Source organism: Manis javanica, chromosome 7, assembly GCF_040802235.1.
Source record: "Manis javanica isolate MJ-LG chromosome 7, MJ_LKY, whole genome shotgun sequence".
Lineage (NCBI taxonomy): Eukaryota > Metazoa > Chordata > Mammalia > Pholidota > Manidae > Manis > Manis javanica.
In genome coordinates, this window is record NC_133162.1 from 53,603,427 (window position 1) to 53,624,156 (window position 20,730).

General features: G+C 39.4%; 1 protein-coding gene across 3 annotated transcripts in view; it reads right to left on the reverse strand.

The window, feature by feature from the left end:
- The window catches only part of ARID5B (AT-rich interaction domain 5B), a 174,192-nt gene that overhangs the window by 19,939 nt on the left and 133,523 nt on the right, over window positions 1–20,730 (reverse strand). For all 3 annotated transcript variants that reach the window (XM_017674332.3, XM_073240991.1, XM_017674333.3), the window contains 3 exons: window positions 16,322–16,526; window positions 14,362–14,414; window positions 4,921–5,018 (listed from right to left, as the gene is read on the reverse strand). In XM_017674332.3, coding sequence (XP_017529821.1) covers window positions 4,921–5,018; window positions 14,362–14,414; window positions 16,322–16,526 — 356 coding nt within the window. The remainder of the gene's footprint in view (window positions 1–4,920; window positions 5,019–14,361; window positions 14,415–16,321; window positions 16,527–20,730) is intronic.

Sequence of the window (20,730 nt, forward strand, 5' to 3'; positions counted from 1 at the left end):
TACACCAAGTCATGTCCTGGACATGAACAGAACTGTAACTCACTTTACTTTCCCTCAGCTTTTCCCCACAATATGATTAGCTGAGTTTCTTAAAACCTCTTATATTCTTGGCATCTACCTTAGTGCACCTATTTATCTTGCTCAAGACATGACCTTCCCACACCTTGCCTTCCACCCTGAAAGAAAAAGGGCCGAAGCTCCAGCTGACTGCCACTCGGGTTCTGCCCAAATGCATCTGGCTTGGGTATAGCTCCCCCCAAGTTACTACGAAGGAAGGCACCTCAGCCACATGGCATGACAGACTTGCCCAACACACGCTTATGGGAAAAGCAAAAGGTTAGATTTGAAATTGGACTCTGAAGTATGCAAGAACGTGAACCCTAATTGCCCCTTTCCCCCACAAACAAATACATTTGTTTATGACTTTGATTGTCTAATACTCAGAAAGCACTTCATAAAGTACGTTGGCCTTAATGCTTCTTTTAAAGTCCCTAATAACAACTTCATGTGCTCCACAGAAACAGACCATGTAATTTATTTGGGAAAATTAAAGCCAGTAATCTGGTATTCCGTGTAAAGATTTGTTTCCCCTGCATGTGCTTAAAAATAAATATATATATTTTAGAACAAGAAAAATCTGCATGTGAAAACAAAGTCTTTCAAGTGAATTATTATCCAGGAAATCAAGCTAAAAGACTTTAATGAAAGTAACCATTTTCTTTTTTGCTTCCTTTACTGATAAAAGGAAGTGATTCAAGGTACCTTAAATAAGGAGTTGAACAAGAAAGAAAATGTTTCACTTGGAAGGGTCCTGTTCATGAGGAGGCAGGCATTTTTCTCTGCATTACAACCAACAGTAACTTTATCTATAAATCCTGAACAAGAACTGTCCAGAATAACCACACTTCATAAGCTTTACTGAGTTTGAGACATCTACATGGCAACAGTCTCATGATGGGGAAACATTAATGCTTTTTATATTGGTGATCATCTGTAACATGAGCAATTAAGTACAGTACTAATGGACTATGGCCAGGAGCCTGGTACTAATATTAAAAACTGACAGAGATGAATAGGTTTGGAAGCATAACCAGGCTGACAAAGACATTTTTATGAAGTGCTTGGACCTATTTGATTTAACCCAATCAGAGGCAAGTTTGGACAAGTCAGGCCTTCAGCAGCAATACATTCTCAGGCATTGTACCATTTCTGCTATGTCTTAAATGAAAACACCCATTGATTCTTTTCAAAAACCTGCACTTTCATTATACACTCATTAATAAACCAAAAGTGCCCAGCTAATATACAAGTAACATTTATGGAGGACCTAGCCACTTTTTTCTTGTTGGAAAATGAAAACGTTTACTGGAAACATGAACCATACCACATGAGAAATAAATCAGGGGATAGTGCCTAGTAGAACACTTATTTCTTCTTTATCTTCTAGGAAAGCAAGCCTGGTGGTAGGGAAATAGGAAGAAGACCAGGTTTCTACACTAGAATGAAAGGCTGACAGACCCAATGAACCTGCAGCAGAGCGGAGATCCGATCATTCTGAACTGACTGCGAAGACTTTAACATGTCTAAGGGAGTCTCCAGACTAGATGTTTGCCTGCAACAGCCTGACCTTTTCCGGCTCCTCGAGACTTCTTGAAAATGGTGGCCCTTCACTACTCTAGTTATCTCTGTTTTAATTGTGCTGGTGTAGGCTGAAACTAGCAAGAGCAAAGGAAATCATCATCACCACTCAGCAGTTTTATCCAAGAGCTTTAGCCTCTTCTTTGACCAGAGAAGAACTGTTCCAAGTCCCTGCACAGAGCTAAGTGTCCTCCACCCTTCTCTGATAGAACTGTTAAAGAGAAGTACAACATCTAGAACAGCAGCTCCCAGACCTTTCTCCTCATCACACCTCAGAGGACTATGAGTGATTCTTTTGGGATCATGATTGGTTCAAAGGCGTTATTTTAAATAGAATCGAATTTTTTTAATTGTCTGTGAATTTTGGTACTTAACTTTAATTAATTGCTAATTATTCAAGGCACCCCTTGTATCTGATCACAGCAATGTTAAGAGAGGCCTACATAGCAAAAGGAAATGCCAAGGAAGGGTGAAAGACCTTGCTAGTCATGCTGGACAGCTGCTGGGCTCTAACCTATGTTTCAGGCTCTGTGCAGGGGTTTCCATGTTGGGGACCCACTTGGCAGATAACTATTGTCCCTCAACTCCAAATCCACCCTTCGGTGCTCTGCTCCGTTATGCTGGGAATGGGACAATGCAAATTACATATCTCTTCCTATCAGGGTTCTGCAAATGGGCTCCTAGCAGGCCAGGGCAGGGGATATGGTGCCTCCTTCTTTCTATTTTCCTGCTGCTCATTTCAGTGCCAGCACAACAGTGACTGAGCAGCAGCAGCTGGTTCCAGCCTCTGGCTTCTTTCAGCAATCCCAGAGCAGTGTCGATGAGTTTCCTCTGAGGTCAGCGCCAGCCTGGGTGCCCTGCCTCCCCAGGGCTCACCCTAGCTCCTCAGGGCTCCTCCTCTGAGTGCTTCAAGTACCCCTCCCAGGAGGGAGCTGAACCCCAGCAACACGAGACCTACGCTCCAAACTTGGGGTGGCAGTATCCTAACCTCTTTCCTCTATTCTCTCAGCCCCAGGGAACCTGTGGTTATTTGCCTCTGTACTAACATGGTGCTTCATACCAACACTCGCTGAGCAGTTCTCTACAGTAAATTCTGTTCATTGAATACATAGGTTGGTTTTTATTTTCCTTACTGGAGCCCGACTGAAACACACTGACACAACAAATTATGGATTTGGAAGAGTTAAGTGACACAGCTTTTCAAAAACCTTAATCCAGTGGGAGATAAAACCTTAATGAAATATCCATTCTACATCCAAGAATGAGCAGAGAACAGATATTTTAAAAAATCTTTAACAATGGTTCATAGCGGCTAAAGTTTGTGGTATCTCTACTTGAATTTTCCAGTTTGACTGATTGAAGGCATTTGCTATTCCAGGATGGGGTAAATCATGAAACAAAATACACAACTTTCAGAAGAATGCATCTTGGCATTTCATTTAAGATTGAGGCTATTTTTAACCACACTACTGCTTGAGTAATTTAAACACATACACACACACACCCACACCCATTAGATCTAATCCTTTTTCCATTCCAAACCCTATCTGTCTTTTGACCATGTGATGCTTCAAAATACCTTTGATTTATTTTTCATTGTTTAACTGAGTGAACTAGCTAACAGCTGAGATATACTCCTTTTTCAAATTTTAATTGTCAGCTGGTCCTTTAAGTTTGATGGTTCAGGTGTTGGAGACATTTGCACATAAAGGGAAGGGAGGTTCAGTATCAGAGAAATAGGCACACTGTTTCTAATGAAAATATATTGATTGAAGCCTTGATTCCTAAGTGGCAAACAAGTTGACTACGATACCTTAGAGCTACTTGTAGACACTCACCTGTGATGTCATGACCGTGTTGTACTGAGACTCCACCCGTCTAACTGTCATGTTCAGTGAGAATGTGGCCTTTTGTATTACATACTGAGGGAAAGGACAATCCTGTTTTTAAAATTGATGTATTATATTGAAAACACAAGTATTATGAGTAATAATTTGAATTCCTACTACCAATTGTTAAAAATCCTCTGGATTAGAACACTGTCAAACCAGGCAATCTCTTGGGGATACCTGTGGGAATTTTTCATGGGGTACTAAACCTGACTCAGTTTACTGATTATACCTACAAAAACATCCTGAGTTTCTTTGAATAGCTATACCAGAAGAGTCTCTCTGTTAAATGCAATATAGATAAACATAGAATTGAACTCAAAAGAAATATGACTAAGAGTTAATGTGTTAGACTGACATTAACTGAAGATGCATTTGTATGATCCAGAGGTAGGTGTTAATCATCTGGGTTGAAGTTGGAATGGTAACTGACTACGTGGAAAGCAGCCATCAAATTTAGCAGTAGTGTTTTACCTTTCAAACTAGCAAGCTAACTGGCCTGTTTGTTCAGCCGACTGTGTCTTGACTTCATCTCACCCACGGCTGTTACTGAAACACACCTCAGAGACACACACACACACAGACACACCTCTATTTGGATCTCACAAGCTCAAAATTTGACACTAGGGAGCTGAGTCAGTCAGTACTTCAGCAGTGGAAGGCCAGTGATAAGGAAGTTGGTGCAGCGTGCATCAGTAAGTGTGGGCTTGAAACACAGGTAAGGGTAATGCATGAATTTGCCAACTGGTCTTCCTTGTTGTGAGTAACATGGGCCTAATGCAAAGGGGGCTTTATTTGCCTTTACTTTTTGTTTGCACTAGCGTTACCTTCTGAAAGAAGCTGAAATTGTTAGGAAACGAATCCACTCAGACCTTGGCAAGAAAGGATTTTCTGGATCAAAAGCATAGCTGTACCAGAAAAACAACGAGATGGGAAAAAACAATGGATCTTATCTGGATTGAATTTTCTTTTTAAAAACATGTTTACTTTTCAATATTAATACATTCAGCATTAATACATTTCAATGTTAATACAGTTACATGGCAACCTCACAGTAACACTGCAGACCTGTGTTTTCCAGAAGCTGAAGGTTCTCACAGTAAGTCAACCTACAAAGAACATATTGAGTAATTTATGCTTGCGGGGAAATAAACAAGGTATTGTCAGGCAGGTGGTCACAGGATAAAACCAAACTAAAAGAACATCTAATTTTAGCCCCTGTAACCAGAGAAAATCATGTCCCCTAAAAATCACAAGGCAGAATGCACAGTAAAATGCCCGAGGGAGATTTTCGGTTTCCTAAGAAGTCCTCTTGTCTTATCCTTGACCAGAAGCTTCTTCCAATTAACACACTTTTAATTAAGCAAGGACTATCCAAGAAAGGGTTTCTTACCTTTCATAATGCCTGCGGGTGCAAGTGGCGGCACTGGTGCTCCCAGGATTACCGCCTAATTCGTCATAAATATGTTTCCATTGGCGGCGGGCTGTTATCTGAAAAAATGGCAATGGGAAATTCAATCTTGTATTGTAAGAGATTCATAGTGCCAGGATTCAGTACATATGCATCAGTCAGAGAGAACAGTCTGTTCTGGAAATCCAGAAATAGAGAAGTCCAAATAAATTTATGGGGACACTTAGGGTTCATAGAGATAGCCCATGTTCAGGACTTTTCTTTATGATCAAAATGGAAGTCTGCTTTTAGCTTTCTATATTGTCACCCTTGGGGCATGTGCATCCCCCCAGACATTTACGCAGTTATGGGACCTGAAGTTCCCAAATCTATACTCTGTTCCTTTATATCATGTGACAAAATATCAAAATAAAATAAGACTTTATCTAAAATATATCTTTGTACATCAGTTTAAATGAATCAGAATTAACATTGGTGGCTTGAGGGGCATGGAAACTGGTGGCCAAGTACACAGGTAAAGACAGAGACTTTTTGCAAACACGCTTTTGTATCTTCTGGTTTTTGAACTCTATGGTGTGTTTCATACTTTGAAAACTAAAATTATCACACAAATTAATTAAACTGATGAAATTTGTTATGGAATTTAGTGATCTCAGGCTATAGTTTTATGCCAGCTTCTCCATCCACCAAAACAAAACCAAAATTTGAAACTGTGTATGTTGCAAGCTGTTTATTTTTATTCACTTAGGTCAGGAAAATGGGATGTTGATCAAATACTACAAAAACTAACATATTCCAAATTTAAAATGCAAGCTATGTGTGTATTATGAGTTGGGTGAATAAAACCAAACAGCTTGCAATAGACTGAATGGCACACTGTGGTCTTGTTTTATTTATTTATTTTTTATTTTACTTTTGTACATAAATTCAGATTTTACAAAATAACAGATGCTTGATCTGGCGAATGATTAACTTGGAAAAACTGCGTCATTTACTACATCTGAGCAAATCTATGTTTCCTTGAAATTAGGAAGACAGAACAAATTCCGAGGTCCTTGTGAACTTTTCTAAACAGAGTTACAATAAAACTGTTACTGGAACGTGCAGGGGGCAGGGCGTGGCAAAGTCAGTAGCATTTAATACAATCAGAGCAGGAGGCTTATTTTGAAAAATACCCGCAGTGCTGCCAGCATAGTTCGCTTAGGGGCTAAAGACAGCAATCCAAGGGAGAAAAAAATCTCAACTTGCCAACAGGGGGCACTGTAATTGTAATCTAAGGAGGAGGGGAAGGGTGGTTACATTTATAAGGTAAAGGGTGTCTTTTCTATGGCAAATAAACCCCTTAATTTCCATAAACCCTTGTCAATAGGCCCAAGCAGGACCTTGAGACTATAGGAGTTTTGCATTGTTCAATTTCCCATGAAGCATTCTTCAACGATTTTGTTTCAATAGTTCTCATTAGACAGAACCACCTCTTATCTACTAGCAGGCATAACAAAAAATAAAATCTTCCTTTATTTGTAGCTTGGTTCAAATTATAATAAATGGTTTCAAGCCCCTTTTAAAACACTCAAAACATGTATTTTAACAATTATTTTATATTTAATTACAATCTATCCTACAGTAATACAATTTCAGGTTATCTATTGGAGACCTGTGCTTCAAGGAAGATGGAACAGAATCCCCTCCCAAGTGTCTATGTTACTCCTCAAAGCCCTTAATACTGAGACCCCCTGAAATACACTGCACATTCCCCTCCCTAAGATGAGGTGTGTGGGCCCAGCAGAGGCAGGCAGGGCCAGAAAACAGCCTACGTATGTCCCCAAACAGCCTATATATTGTCCCTGCAATCACTCCAGGAGAAACTATCACTCTTGTCATTCTTGTATCTCTTGTGTGCAATGTACTTTATATTTTATAAAGAGTTTTCACATTCATGATATTTAATTCTCCCATCTGTGAGGCACATTACAGGAATCTCACTCACAGATACAGTAAGTGAGACAGAGTGGTTGTACGACTTGCCCAAGGACTGTGAGCAGCAGAATGGCAAAGCCAGGACTCACATCAAAGTCTTATGGTCCCAAGAGCAGAATTTTGCACAACATCAAAGTGGCCTCCACATCAGAATGACCTGGTGACTAGCTCATGCAGGAGAAGGGTGATAATACAGAATTCTAGGGGCCTTTGGCTTCATTTGAGGAGATGACTGTGGGAATCACAGCTTCCAATACAAGTTTCAGGTCTCTAAACTTTGAGTTTTAGGTGTCTCCCTAGTGGGGAAGTAGCAAAGCTAAGAGGTTAGCAAGAATCTAAAGGGGTGGGTTAGGTTAAATAGTGTACTGAGATTTGGCTCTCTTAAATTATCAGGTAAAACTATGGTTCCTTTTACCTGGACCATCTAGGTCTCTAGTTAGAACACAGGATCTGTTTATGTTCACCACGGATTCCTGGACAAATCCTAATGACATACTAGAATCCATTCATTCATTTACCAAACATTTATTGAACATCTCCCATTTGTTGGGTACTGCACCAGCAGCTTAAATCCAACAATGAAAACCAGACCTGACACCCAACATGACTGTATCTTAGAGAGGGATATCAAAAGCAAACAAGGGACCAAATATACAAACAAAATAATACAGATTGTGGAAAATGTAACAAACAGAAGACCACTGCTGACAGGGATATTCACTGTGCACAAACTGACCACGTGCCCCTCTGACTACCTATCACCTAGACTAGGTACTGCCCTGTTCAACACTTGCCCACCAGAGAAACTTCTTTAAGAATAAACAATGAATTATCAAAAGGAAAAAAAAAATTCGTCCTCACACTAGGACTGAAAAAATTCTTCCTCACACTATGTGTCAGCAGGAAGCCAGCATCAAGCACTACTCGGTGGTAATAAGCTATGTGCAGCTGGCAATGCTGTATTAGCCCCCTGCTAGCAGGTTCTGGTGTTTAAATACAGTTTTTACCAGTGAGGGTTCATCTGGAGTGGAGACAAGGGCTGGGCTTTCAAGGAAGTGGTCTCTCTGTTTACAGAGCTTCCACTGGCCTGCCTAGATGAACCAGGCCATTTTGAGATATTTTCTTTCCACAGGAAAGTCATAAAATGTGCTGTTTCCAACTGCTAAATGCTTTTAAGTACACAGTTCTCCTGGGTACACATCTCTATTTTTGTGTCCAGATGCACTTTTAATTCAAAAGTTGCCCATGGGCTCTACAGCGAGCAATGTCTAAATCCTTCCATTGTCTAAACCCACAATGGGTCTCAGAGCCCTCCCTATAAGGAGAGAGGAAAGAATACGAGAACTCCTGGCCCAGCTACAGGGCACTGTGCTCCCACCTCATCTATCTGTCTTCTGTACTAATATGTTTTCGTCATGCCTAAGTAAGCATTTTTATTCTGTTGTCCAATGTCCTCTATGGATGAGTGTTAGCTTTAAAACTCTATCTGGGGCAAAAAGCAGTGTCTGCCTCATGGTATGTATCCCTCAGCCCCATTCAGCTGGAAAGTTTGATTAATTCTCTCATTATGCCTGAGACCTCCTGGTCACGTTCATGTTTCAACCTGACCTTCTGTTATTTTGGGTTTTTAATGATAAAAAGAACTTCTGGCTGTTTGTTTCCTAAAGAAAATGGCCAAATTCATCCCAGCAGTTATTTCTCCTGGATTTCCTGTCATTCCCTTCAAGGTCCTCATGACACGGCTTCATGACATCCACCCCTCTTTTACTGCTCACCATTTTAGGGCTCTGTGCCAGGTACAGAGGCATGGAGGTAGAATGGGGAGAACAGAGGGTTGAGGGTGGGGAGAAATCATGAAAAGAAAGAGACTGTTACTGCTTTCAAGGGCTCATAACTTAGCAAGAGCATAACCCCATAAATCACCAATCATAAAGCAAGATGAAAACGTGAGCAAACCACACCCATGCAAAAGAAACCAAGTGAGCCTCAATCTCACTTTCAAGGCACTTGACAGTTACTTCTTTCCCTAGTGTTTGGAAGACCCAAGAAACTGTGGAAAGCGCTCTACATCTTTATGTTCACTTAAGTTTTCACTGCTTACAAATACAGTGGTTTTCAAACTGCCCTTTAGAACCTGGGTGGTATTTAAAAGTGGCCTCAAAGTAACTCTCCACAATGCCCATTCCTGCCAAGAAAGCGGACTTAGAGAGGCAGAAAGGAATCTGTCCCTTCTACAGTTTTATTAATGATGAAAATACCCTGTACTTCAAAAAAATTGGAAGACTATTTTAACCCAACACATGGTCTTGAAGCCTTGATTTCCCTATCTTTGAGGTTGTAGAGATGAAATAATCTTGGAATTTTTGTGGTCTGGTGAGGAAACAGCACTCAGAGATCTTTCAGGACGTGAGTGCTTCCGTGGCCCAAGAATGTGCAGGAAACCTGGAGTCAGAGGAGTCTGTTTGTAGGCAGCACTGCCTGGCTGCTCTGAGGGGCGGCCTCCTTCCCAGGACACCTCCACAGCGGCTGAACTCAAGGAAGATGACTTTTTTTCCTGGTAGTACTCCAGTAACTGGAGCCTTTCAAAATGACATGACATCATCTCTGGCCTCAAGAATTGTGAATTAAGCAAGAAGCTTTGTCCAGAGAACTAGAGTTAGATTCAGAGGATGTCTTGAAATGATGTCAAAGTTGAAATCTGATGTTGAAGCCTAACCTTTCCAACAAGAAGACAAGTGACTTTTTCCGCACGAGGAATAATGGCTCTGTCTCCCCTACGGGGAGATGGGCTGCTAGCTGACTTTCTCAGATGGCACCATGGCATGGTCCTCTGCCTCTAGGATAAGATTTACCCAGAACCATTTCCCTACTGTACCTTCTCTACAAATACCGCCCCTGGCTCGCCATCAAATGGTCAGTCAAATGGAAATCACTCAACACACTGCATCCTGGTAATACCCCCAAGCTATGCTGTGAGGTTTCATTGCTTCACCACATACTGCAGTGATGGCCTCGTTAGCGCATCGGCAAAGCTTTGTCTAGTTTTGCCTTTCAACTGTAGGCGACCCATCCTTTAAAATGTCTGGTAGAAGAAGTTGGATATATGATTGCAAAGGAAGGATCTTCACTGTTAACCAATCAAAATGCCAGGATATTATTTTTTTGGGAATAAAATCCATTCAATACATGTATGATTTCTAGACCTAATGATGCAGAAACGTAATCTACATTCCCAGCAAAGCCGGAGGAGGCCAAGAGAACTGAATATGGCCATTAGTTGAATGCTTAGGCTCAAAATAAAACTTTTGCTCCTCTCTTTTTTTTTTAAATTCAATTTGAGGGTTGTGAAGAACTGAAATGAAATAATCCATAATCCACAATTCAAACCAGACGGTTTGGAATAGTTTATAACCACAAACAAAAACAAGCCAATTAAGATGGCCTTTTTTTATAACCAGAAGGAATTCCAGAGAGATGTCTTTGCCCAATCACAAGTTAACAGCATAGGAGATACACCTACAAATTTTAAACTTGCAATTTTTTTACTATTGCGATTTACATCAGCCAGGCTTCTTGACCCATCTCCTAAAACTAAATTTCACACATTTTTCTCAAGAATCAGATGAAATCCCAGAGAGTAGTTAGTATATCTGCAGGGTTCATGTTAGGTACAAAGAACTGACTGAAAGATGCTGCTACTGAAGATAGGTAATTAGATCTTTTTTCCAAAACATCACACAAAATATGTAGAAAGAATTCTAAATACACAAGAGACTGCAGGGAATAGAAAGTACAAAGAACAATCATTTATGAATTGCTTTCCCTACCCTTGCTGTGGAGGTTCAGATAATTGTGTACAAAATTCTCAGCAATTCAGAATTTGAAAAACATCATGATAACCCCATGCAACTCATTTCATCTTACCATACCTCAGTTTCCTCATTTGTAAAATGAGGGTATGGACTGGAGTAGGGCAAGGATCTTCTCCTGCACAAAGGCCATTTCTTAAGAAATAAAAAGGTCAGGATCTATACTTCCCTCATTCAAAATGAAAATAGCTTATTGAGTCCCAATTTCAACTATCATTTCACCAAATGGGAAAACCCTCATCAGATACTTTGTGCTGCTTTTGAGCCAAGGATATTTAATATTTTGGCATGTTTATTTAGTGACAGTGTGAAGACAACTTTCTAATCATTAATACTTGACCTAGATGGGGACCACATTTTGAAGCTAGGAGCCTGAGGACCAGTGGGCTAAGTGGTCCCAGCCACCTAGTCATGCTAATTGAAATTATTCATTGTTACCATTAGCTTTGAACTGAGACCACGTGGACAGCTTATAAGAAAGGATTCTCAGGTTCATAGACCCAGGCCTACCAAAGAGTTAATATCTCATTTACACCTATACTATAGACAAATACTTATACTTTAAAAGTTCCCTGTTGAAATGTAAGCCCTAGTTCTTGAGTAGCCTTTGGGAACAACTGATCTAGAAGAGTCTAAGATCTCTTTTGAGCTCTAAATAACAAGTGTACACTTGCTTCTTATATCAGATAATCTTGCAAATAAGTGTCCTGTCCTCTAGGAACACTGTGATGACAGCTTAAGTCCTCAGCCTTTGGATATTATTCATACATCTCCTGGACTAAATTCAAACTAGGTCCTCACTGAACATCTAACAGTTTTATTAGTCAAAACATACCAAGAGAAAAATGTTGTACTTAGGACGTTCAAAAGCTTAAATGTAGTATGGGAATAGCAAACTTAAGTGTCTACAGGGCCAGCAAGCCGTGTGAGGCATTTATAGAAGGAGGAAGGGAGGGAGAGAAGGCAGGAAGAAGACGGGGAGGGAGGGAAGAAGGATGGATTGAAGAAAGGACTAAAAGAAGGAAGGAAACAAAAAAGAAAGAAGGAAGGAAAAATACCAAATACCAATTGACTTTGTCTAGTTTATGACCCTACATATAGATTTTACAGTAAGATGGCTATGTAGATTCACTGCCTGAGATGAAAAAATGTGGGGTGTTGTGAAGAATGGAGGGACCCACTGAACCGTGGGGGAACTGATGGGTGAGAGAAGAGAGCAGGAGGAAAAGGGTAATCCCAGAAGTTGCCAGTGCCCTTTGTGGCTTGGCTTAAGAAGCAGGAAGCTCATAACCACATGGGAAGCAGACGCCAATCTTGTCTTCCATATTCCCCCACCCCAGCCTCTCCCTAGCTCACTCCACCTACAAACATGGTGAAGGCAGAGTAAGTGGCAAAGCATAACATCTATGTGTCCCTCTCACTGCCCAGCCTACTGAATAACCCCAGGACCTAGCATCCAAGGGCCCCTCACCTGGCTCCATCTCTCTCTCCGGACTCCCCTTTGTGGTCACTGGTCCCAGCCACCTAGTCATGCTAGTTGAAATTACTCAAACTCTCTATGCTCAACTTTATTCTACCTCTACATTTTATTTCCATCAAAGCCTTAAGTCTTCCTTCCCTCCTCTCTAAATGAAGAAGTACTTTCCCTGAATAGGACATTGATTTTTTTTTTTACCTTGTCTTAAAAGTATAATTACTGCCTCTCCTGGATGCTAAGCAACTAGAACCACTGTGCCAGATATTTTGGCATCTCCCAATATCCAAAACAATGCCTTGTTCACATAAGACATTCAGCCAATATACGGTCAGGTGATTTGCTGATTATGTGGTCATTCATTCAGTCATTCAACAAAAGAATAAATATTGTTTGTTCAAAGAGGGCCATAAATGCCCTGAAACTTATCAGAAGTTTCTCCTGTACATTCTATACCAACTTGCTATTACATGGAAAAAAAAAAAATCCTTGGGATGTTACAGAAGATACAAAAGCAGGAAAAACTGATTCTGTGAAATTGCTGGCACTTTCCCTATCAGTGAATAACAAAAAGTTCCTGGGATTGAAAAAACATTTTGTAATATTGTGCAATAACATATAACTTATCTGCAGTCACAGTTCATAAAAATGTGTATTCCTATCCTTAACATTAAATATTAGACTTAGAAGTCTAAGTTATGGGATTGACTCCTTTGTATATGAAACTAACCCTGAATAAGTTATCAGCTTTTTTTTTTACATGGACAAAAGCTATAATTAGCTCAAGATTTTGCAAAACTATGAGCCACAGTGGCAGAGTTCATCTCTCAGTCCCATCAACATATCCAACCAAGCAAAAAACTACATTATTTATTTTTTTTACATAGGATGCTTTATAAAACAAATTATCTTAAGTAAATTCATGTTTATGTAATGTACAGTTTATACGTAGTTCATATGAGTACTTATTTCCTTATAAACATATATGTATATCCCATTTGTTAAATAAACATTTTTCATGCACATGTACTGACATCAAAGAGTTTTTGGTCAGAATTCAGAGCAGGTATCTCTAGGGTAAATACCAGATTATCTGAATCATATAATGCTTGTCGTTTTTCCCATTCCAAGCCCCTGACATCAAACCATCACATCAGCATGTGGAACAATTATCTGGCAAGAAACACTAGTTATTATGTTTGGGCAAAAATGAGTTTCATTTTCTTGACTTTGTGTCTCTTACTGTCATTTTACTACTATACAGAGATATCCCATGTAGCTTTGTAGAGAAAGAAATTTCTTACTCAATTGCAGGAGAAACTGCACAACTTAATCTGATCATTGTGTGGAGGAGAAAATATTTCCAATGACGACATCTTCCTATGTCAATTGATTTTATTACAGATATCATCTCTGTGTGCTATATTAATACAGTTCTTTCTTCTTTCAAGATTTTAATCTTAGTTTGTTGCTCTAACATTTTATTGGTTCAAAACACAGGCTGTGAAATACGTGGCCATCAAATTTTCCTGTGGGCTAAAAATAACCTGTTCCTGTCAGTTAGAATTAGCTGATAAAGAGTATCAGAGCCTGTTGTGAATAAGTTTGATAACTTCCTGTTTACGTGGCACTGACCCTTGTCTAATAAAGCTGCTTTGCCCTAGAATGAGAGGAGATTCTGCAGCATTCTATTCCTTAACGGCCAGTACTGATTACTTTTGAAAGCCTTTAATACATTTCCCATATTAGACGTGAACAGATGTCAGGTATGTTGCCAAGGGAAATTTCTTTTATGCAATCTTGGCTTGTTGTACAATAATAGCCCTTTCTCAACATGGGAAAAAATTACAGACCCAACTAATTTCCCTGACAGGGGAGAGTTACATATGTTTTCCACTTGTAGCTTTTACGACAAGTTTACAATTTTGCCAAACCTGGAACTAATTGGGACTGTTTCCAAAAGCAGCCCAATAAACCCCCAAAAGTGTGGAGCCATTTGAAAAGGCAATCAATGACGGTTTGCTTTTGCATTTTCTCCATTTTGGTCAAAGGTGGGGGCTGGGGGTTAGATTGCAAAATCATTTAAGTTGCTTAAACACTTACTGTTTCATATCCTCCCAGTTTTTGAGCAGCTTGAAACATAGTCCAAAGGTTAACTGTTAGAGGGACAATAAGTATTTAGATAAGCATTGCATTAATATATTTCCAAGAAATGTCAATTAAAACACTGTTTTGTTTTTTTTTTCATTGAGAAAGAGAAAAAAGAAATACTAGTATGCTAGAGAGGGATGTTCTCAGGAAACAATTTGCCAAAGGGCATTCAACAACAGGCTATACTATTGCCACTGAAAATATTTCTTAAGAAACAATCACAAATACAGAAATGGTTCTACTTTTAGGATCAAGGACAATACAGTTTTAGTCCTGTTGTCATCAGCAGACCAAGGGAAGTTAATTAAAGCCCCCTTGTGGGATTTCAAAACTGGTGCTAGTCTTGTTCAACCCTTAAAAAGAATCCATTGATTAAACAGTAATATATAATCCTTCTTTCAGATAAGAACTGTCCATAATCAATAAATAACAGCCACTTTCATACATGATTATCTTTTTAATAGAATGTCTGCTGGCAGCACTATATTAAAAGCTCATACCATATTTCATTTGCACTGAGTAGGCAAACAAATATTTCACCCTTGAGGAAGCAGTGATAAAACACATCGAAGGGAAGGAAGATCCTCGTTCACAGAGGAATTGAGTCATGCATGAGTCCACTTCGTTCACTAACTTGCCCGTGTGATGTTGCAAATAAAATTTTTCAAAACAGATTTCTCTTTGCAGGGCTTGTGAATTTTTATATGCTGTTAAACAGCTATGCCAAATTGCTAGCAAACACTGTTCATTTATACCAAATATCATGGAATGGGGCTGCTATGGAGCTGGCTCTTTTGTGTGGGTAAAACTGGACTTCAAGTAATTTCTTGGTAAGGGAAATGAAGAAAAAATTAAAATTAAGAAAAGAAAAAGGCTCTTTGACACAACATGTTCAAAAAGCCTCACTAAAGCTTGCACTATTTCAAAGCTATCAAGAGCCCTGCCTCAGCCTTGATTTAATCTGAACCAATGCATAATGCAACAAAGCTGTTCATAGTACATTAATTTTACTTCTATTTCAAGCAACCAGTTTTCAGACAAACATTGTAATCATTCGTAGTTATATAAGTTTATAATGGCTGCGAGTGTTCTCTTGCAATCAGTGCCAATTGCTATTAGGTATGTAAATTGTTATGTAAAACACACAGGTTTGACATTCTTCATCAAAATGACACATGGTTTTAATCTAGGAAGATACATTTGGAGAAAATACTATTTCAAGCCAGGGGCTTGTTGCTTTGTGTGCCACAAAATCCAGACAGGCAAAATATATATTCAGTTGTGAAATCAGGACAGGATCTGGGTTTCTTCTCTTTTTATATGAAATTCTGCTCAGCTGTGAGTTTCCTGTTCTACTTGAAAATATATACAATGCTTAAATGTACAAGTCAAACTCAAAATTGGGCCCTTCGTTCAAATCTGTGTCTTTGTCATTTCCTCTGAAGTCAGCCTTTTGTTATCTCTTAACCAATTTGGGGCTTAGGAAGTAAATATATTTCTTCTTTCAGGTTGTTTTGTCCACCTTTAAATGTCTTCCTTTTAAAAGCTGTCTTTTCACAGGCCACATCTGTGCCTGATAAAGCTACGTCATATTATCATCTCAGAAGAAAGGCGTTACAGACACTCAAGATTGACAAAACAGAAAATGAGAAACTTTCAACATGTCTATTTCCAGTCATAATCAGTGGATTCAAGCCTATAAATATCTCATTGCAACTGCCCCAGAAGGGAACAATGTAGCGGAAAGAGGCAGGGAAAAAATTCCTGGCTTGGATGATTTGTAGATTTAGTATAAACAGAGAACATCATCCCCAGATTAGGATTTCAACATACTCCTGAGTCAAAAATATTTTTCCAATTCAAAGAATCTAAGCAGTTTTAGTACTTCAGAAATGAAAACAAGTATACTTACTCTGTTTAAAACCTAAATAGGGTATTCGTTCTATTGGCGTCTTCCTTTCTTTCATGTATTTATAAAGTGCCACCAGGAAGGCCTGCTCATCGGCCCTGCACTCTTCACCAATGGCAGCCTTTGGTTTTTCTTCATTTGAGACTTTTTTACAATTATTCTGGTTATTCTTCGGCTTGGTCAAGGCTGACCTGGCCTCACATTTCACCTGGGAAAGAGAAAAAGACAGGCCACATCAAATCAAGTACAGCCCTGAAATGCTTTCACAAGACAGAGTTAGGGACACATTCCACTGTGTGAGAAGGGTGAACTAGTGAATCACCCCTTCCCTGAAGTAGCTTTGCAGAGGTATCACTAAATACAAACTGTCTTAGACCAGGGGATGGTAAATTTCTGTGAAGGGCCAGATAGTAAGTAGTAGGCTTTTGGGCCTTATAGTCTTCTGCCACAACTACTAAACTCCAGCAAGAAAGCAGTTACAGGCGCTATGTAGATGAATGGGTGTGGCTGTGTCCCAATAAAACTTTATTTATAGAAATGGGCAGCTAGAGGGTCATGGTTTGACAAACTATGCCAGCCTCTTTTAGGTTCCTTATAAGTATGATGATGTGAAACCAGAAGGCACTTGCATCCGGTGGGACCACTCTTCTGCTTCTTTATATACACTAATTTTTTAAGGGGCACCATTGTTAATTCATTGAACAAACTCTGTCTTCTTAATAAATAGTCCCATATTTCACACTTTGTATCAAGATGAAAGGCAAGTTTATTTCTTCACAGTAAATGTGTCTTGATGATCCTTTTCCCAGAAACCTGAAAAAATGCCAACAGATGTTGGCATCAGGAACACCAGCAAGCTCTCTGCTGTCACCTGAGGGCAACCCCAGATATACTCTCAGAAGAAAAGACAAGACCCCACTGTTTAGTGAGGGCTTCTTGTTTTTCAGTCAGTTCTGAGAATAGAATAGGAGACAGTAACTTGCCACAAGGTTAAGAGTTGAGGTCTGCTAGAAACCCAAGAAGAGTAAATAAAAAGTTCCTTAGTTTAAAAATAAATGGGGGTAAATGTGTCAGATACGCTCCCTTCCACATGCTCTGAGAAAATGGAGCTTGGCATGCCGACTGGCTAACCTAATGTTCCCTCCTCATGTTCCGCCATGTTCTACAGGAGGTCTTTGATGTTTGTTAAATATAACGTTAAGTTGCTGAGCTATTTTAATTGTAAAATGGGGAAGTACAAAGGGTCAAACTTTGAGTTCAGGTGCGCCCATGGGGAACGTGTACATTCCAATATTCTTTACATCTTCATATCTAACATCGGAGCAAAGAGGAGAAGTGCTGGGGAAATGTAATGAATAAAAATGTCCCACATATTCAACAATGTTTTCCATTTTAGATTTTTGACCCCTTTTTTTCTTTCCCTTCAGATTCTCCTTCCCAAGCATTAAGAATGTAAAAGGCTTTGCTGATTTATTAAAGGGAAGTGTATCCTCTGCAAGGGTTTTCTTTAGCTCTTTCTCTCGAGTGAACATGCTAGTTTAATATCTTTAGAATGGTCCTGGAAAACATAAAACTTCTGCACAACTTATTTAATTGGGCTTCTAGATAAGAATTTAGTTTTTAAGGGGCTGTGGAAATGAAATGAAAACATTTTTCCATATAGAATTTTTACTTACAATATTTTCAAACTTCATACTAAGGTGAACATCTTATGAAACTTTATGTTGTCATTTTTCACTGGCAAATTTTAGATTTTTGAATCTAAAGGTTTGATGGAATCTGTAATTTAATGGCTTTTTGAAACCATAAAATCATTCCAGTTTTAATCTGTATTGCTTCCCTCGACCTTTTTTTGAGTGCTTCCTATGTAAGCCAGGCTCTTTTCTAAGCACTTTTTAGGTATTATCTCATTTCATGCTCACAATCTTAACGAGGCAGGTCATTATTCTCATATTGGAGATGAGGAAACTGAGGCACAGAGGCAATGAGTAACATGTACAAGATCACAAGGTTATGCCCAAATTAGTAAGTGACAAGTTTGGGATTTGAACTCAGGGAGTCTCACTCTAGGGCTTGTGGTTTTAAACACTGTAATTTACTGACACGCGTAAAAATATTAAATTGACAGCCAAAGCACACTTACAGTTAAAAAGCATATCTTATTACTAGGCTGTGAAACCTACAGCTTAGAAATGTGATTTTTTAAATGAGAAGTAAAATATAAAACGAAGCAGTTTCCAAAGCATAAAAGGGCTCAATTCCTTCTACTATCTACTGAGCAAAGTGCAAAAAACCCTTATCAATGAGCACCTACAGTGAGTTAATTACAGTGCTATGGGCTTCAAACATTCTACCTAATGTTCATGAGAATCGAAGGGGGAGATATTTAGCCCCATCCCACAGTTAAGGAAACTGAAGCTCAGCAAAGTTATGTAACTTGTCATTTGGCTAGTGTGGGGCAGGACTCTGGGTTTCAAACTTCGGTCTGCCTCACTCCAGAACCCATTCTTGTATAAACAGGGGTAGATGTAAGGTTTGCATATAAAAAAGGCTGAGTCTTAAATTTGCAGTGATAACGGCCAATTATTTATATTATTAGGTCAGAAACACCACTGTTAAGGGAGCATAAGGTTTGCCCCTCAGTGTCAGAGAACTGCTTAACCTTCTGCCTCATCTGTGCAGAAACACCTGGAATCAGAAGGAAAACACAGAGGGGGTGCACAGATCAGGGGTCTGAATGACTCCTGATTTGTAGCAAGGACTCCAGGTGAAGCCATACTCCCACCCACTGAACTCACTCCTGAACCTCAGTGGGCTGTGGACAGGGGTTTCCTTTCTGGGACCACCTCCATGCATTTCTTCAGTTAACATAAATGAGCCCTTTAGGGAGTTACTCTGTTTCTGGATAGGACCAGGCTAAATTTCTTTCTTTATTTTTTCATGTTTACCTGAAACATTCTCAGCATTTTAATCTACTGAAATATTAAACAAGAGCTAGTCTTCACACTGACCTTGAGAAAGCCCAACCTTTTGATGGTGACAGTTAATTACTAGATTTGTGTTTCCCAACCTGAACACCTTACACTTGTTGAGTTCACTAAGAGCTTTGGGGTTTCCAAAGTGATTGAGGAAGTGCTAATTAAAGAACCCACATTTAATGTTTTTCAATTATTTGATATTAACCACCACTTATTTGATATTAACCACATCCTTTCACCGGATTGGGTTATAACTAATCCAGCCTTCAACTGGTGCAGCAAGATATGCTGAACATCAGGAAAGAAGCTAGAGTCTAACTTCAATTTGGTCACTAACTTGCTAAGAAAGCCTCATTTTCTTCCTCATTAAGCAGAAAAGACAATCCCTGGGAGTAGAGGAACAAAGGGATGAAAAATACTGAAAATAATGCAAGTATTATATTTCTGAAATATCCAAAGGATGTTTGTGATTTAAACAAAGTAATATATTGGCACTGTGGCTTCCCTTTTTATGTTCCTTTTAGAATATAAACCACCTGTTATATACTTCTGGCCTTTGGAAAGTGCTTACAGGATGTGAAAAATCATTCGCCTTCTGTCAATGGTGGCCTTTCATTAGAGAATGAGGTTGAGAAGATTTCTCTGAGATCACCATATGAATGGGTTTCAGCCCCACATCTGCTGCTATAAGATGATCCTAGGGAAATGGCAAGGTTTGGGTTGGACACATTCAAGACATCTTCAGAGAACTGGTAACCTTTTCCCTGTGTGACTTTTGCTATCTTCAGAAAGCCATGAAACTCTTTGTCCTTTGGAAAACAAAGTCTTGCAAAGCTAGTTTTCATGTTCTCATTCAGAAAGAGCAACCTTTTGATGGCGACAGGTAAATTACTCAACTTGTTTTTCCAGCCATGCACTCAACAAACCCACTGGGTTCTTACTCTTTGGGCTTTGCTCTGTGTAGCTGCAGGAAGCTGGGATTTATCCAGAGTTAGAAATGGTCTGTTGGAAGCACTTTTGAAAACAAGTCACAGGTCTTGGTCAGAAAGCCAAATTTTCCCCTGAAATGTTGCTCCAGTTCAGCAAATATTCAGATAGTCACAAGCTTGTAACATCTACTGTAGCATTTAATGAGCAAAGGTCACTTTAAGACACAAATGCCTTTTCAGTGATTGTCCTTAGGTGGCTTGTTCATTCTGTAGGGATATTACTTCTTTCTGTTGGTGCTAACGGACAAGTCTATGATGTTTCATACCTCCTTGCCTCTCTCTTCTAGTTGAAGCAGTCTTGCCAGACCCACTGGAAGCAGCCGTGGCAGGACTGCAATGCAAGACTCCCAGAAGACCTGGATGTGTAGACCAGTCCCTGGTCGCTGATTGCAGCATGAGACTCATCCATGCACCACTGAAGCCAAAAATGGAAGGACAGTCCATC